This window comes from Eutrema salsugineum, unplaced genomic scaffold, assembly GCF_000478725.1.
Source record: "Eutrema salsugineum unplaced genomic scaffold, Eutsalg1_0 scaffold_2, whole genome shotgun sequence".
Taxonomy (NCBI): Eukaryota; Viridiplantae; Streptophyta; class Magnoliopsida; order Brassicales; family Brassicaceae; genus Eutrema; species Eutrema salsugineum.
Genome location: NW_006256829.1, coordinates 18,517,499 through 18,520,061, shown reverse-complemented (window position 1 = coordinate 18,520,061; position 2,563 = coordinate 18,517,499). Strand labels below are relative to the sequence as shown.

General features: G+C 41.2%; 1 protein-coding gene across 1 annotated transcript; it reads left to right on the top strand.

Moving 5' to 3' along the window:
- Positions 1 to 311: 311 nt before the first annotated feature.
- LOC112086640 lies at positions 312 to 1,717 on the top strand. The gene is made up of 2 exons (XM_024155612.1): positions 312 to 1,187; positions 1,505 to 1,717. Exons 1-2 carry the CDS (start codon positions 312 to 314, stop codon positions 1,715 to 1,717), a joined length of 1,089 nt encoding a protein of 362 aa, XP_024011380.1.
- Positions 1,718 to 2,563: the final 846 nt, after the last annotated feature.

Below are 2,563 nucleotides of genomic sequence, written 5' to 3'. Positions count from 1 at the left end.
TGTTTTCATATGTGGTGAGTAATTTTTGTTTGTAATGATTGTGGGTTTAAAATTGCGTTTGGTAGACTTACGATTTTATATTTGCGTCTCTCTGTGTGTGGTAGATTTATGTATTATTTGGTAGATTTGTGTTGTATATTTCTTTCTTTATTTTTGGTAGATTTGTGTTCGTTTTGGTAGATTTGTTAATGTTTTGTGGTAGGTATTCTATAGTTGTTGTCGAGTTTGGTAGACATGTGTTTGTTCATGGTAGATTTGTTTTGATGTGTGGTAGATTTGTAAGATTTTAATGTTTTTATTTGTTTGCAGACATGGCTTCAGCTAGCGGCTCAAAGGATTATCCCCAAAAATTGTACCCGGAAGGCAAATCTCCTTTGCTGAAGAAGAGTTGTCATCATAACTGCAAGCTTCATGAGTTCATCATGATGATCAGGGATCACCTTGGGGATGAAATTTACAACGACATCATGAATAATTCTCAAGTTGGCGTGCTACTGAAGCTTGCATTGACTTCGTTCATATGGAGTGCTAAGACGGTTCAGTATTTTGTGAGCAACCAACTGAAGGTGGATAGGAATCATGAGTTCTGGACTCTTATTGGAGGTCGCCCGGTTAGATTTTCACTCTTAGAGTATGCTGAAATCACGGGGCTAAACTGTGACCCAATTGATCCCAATGACAAGTTGGAAATAGATCACACCGAATTTTGGGCCGAGATTGGAGTGAGAGGTGGGGAAGGCCCTAATTGGAATGAGTTAGAAGCTCGGATGAAAACTTGCCAAGCATGGACTTATGAGAAGAAGAAGATGTTGGCGTTGCTTTTCATTTTGCATGTTGGTGTATTGGGACTTCACCGCAACAGTCGAATCCCGTTGGCTTTAGCCAAAACAGTTATGGATGAAGCAGCTTTTGAGAGACAGCCGTGGGGTCGTCATGGATTCCATGAACTAAATTATTCCCTCAAGATTGCTAACTTGGGGGGAGCAAGATACACTCTCCACGGATGTGTACAGGCAATGCTTGTTTGGGGTTATGAGTGCATCCCTATATTGGCTGAGAGAGCAGGGAAAATACGCCTCGATATAGATGACTCGGTTGTTCCTCTTCTTAGGTGGACTTCATCACGGTGTCGTTATGTTTTCGAGACTCTTTTGGAGATGGATAAGAGTGAAACCGAGGACCACAAGGTACTTGTACCTTAGCAGCTATTTAGTTGGTAGAGTTTTTTGATAATAGCTTAGTGTTTGGTAGAGTTATTTATTATACAACAATTTGTGGTAGAGTTATTAAATGTGGTAGAATATAACATTTGGTAGAGTTTTTACAGTTTGGCAGAGTTTTAACATTTTGGTAGAGTTTTTACATTTTGGTAGAGTTTGTACAGTTTGGTAGAGTTTTTACATTTTGGTAGAGTTTTTACATTTTGGTAGAGTTTTTGATTCAGTTTGATAGATTTATTAATATCATGGTAGATTTATTAATATCATTTTCTATGGCATGGCAGGTTCGGGTTAGACATCTAATGGTGGTGAAGCCCTTGGAGGAAATATATCCTGTCTGGGAAGGTGAACCCCGACGTGTAGACGTCGATATAAAGGTGCATAACATGATATGTGATATTCTGGATGGAAGCTTGGATGAGGGGTTCTGGGAATCTCCCAATAACGTAGGTGGCGATGCAACAGGTGGCGCTGCAACAGTTCAGACGCCGAAATAGTCGAAGAGGAAGTTGGAAACTCCACGCGTGGAGAAGAAAAAGAAAGAGAAGGTGAAAGAGGCTGAAGCAACGGATTCAACTCCGAGAAGCAAAAGGAGAAGGGAAAGAGAGGCAAGGAAAGAAGAGACAAAGCACGAAAACAAGGAGAAAAAGAAACGTAAGAAGGAGGATGAGGAAGAAGATGATGATTTTAACTCGCCGGTGAAGCTACTAAAGGATGCAATTGAAGAAAAGAGAAAGGAGAAAAGGGAGAGAAAGGAAAGAAAAGAAAGAAAGGAGAAGGAAAGAGAGAAGGAAAGAGAGGAGCAGGAGAGAGAGAAGCAAAGAGAGAACGAGAGCAACAAGAAAGAGCCCGCTGTGGAGAAGGAGGATAGGACGAATGAGATCCTCATGGCAATCAATGGTTTATCAACGACGGTAGCATTGCTAAACAGCAATGTCAGCAGTGCTGTAATTCGTATAGACCACCTGGATAAGAGGATTGCCGTTATCGAGGATAAACATGAAGAGAAAGAGGAGGCCATGGCGAATTCTGGGAACAACGTTGACAACGACCATGGTAACAATGATGATAATGCCGGTGATGCAGAATCCAAAACCTCATCGAAAACCCCTAGAGCAAAGGCATCTCCTCCAGCAGCAGCGCCAGTAGCAGGAACGTCAACGGGAGGTGGAGCAGGAACAGGAACGGGAGCTGTGGAAAAGGATCCGGTACGCAAGTCTCTCTTCTAATGTCATGGAGACAACATTCAACTATATTTAAACAGATCGGTTTCCTTTCCTTTATGGTAGATTTGTACGAAATACTTTTTTACTTTGGTAGGACTTGTATTGATGGTTTTTTTA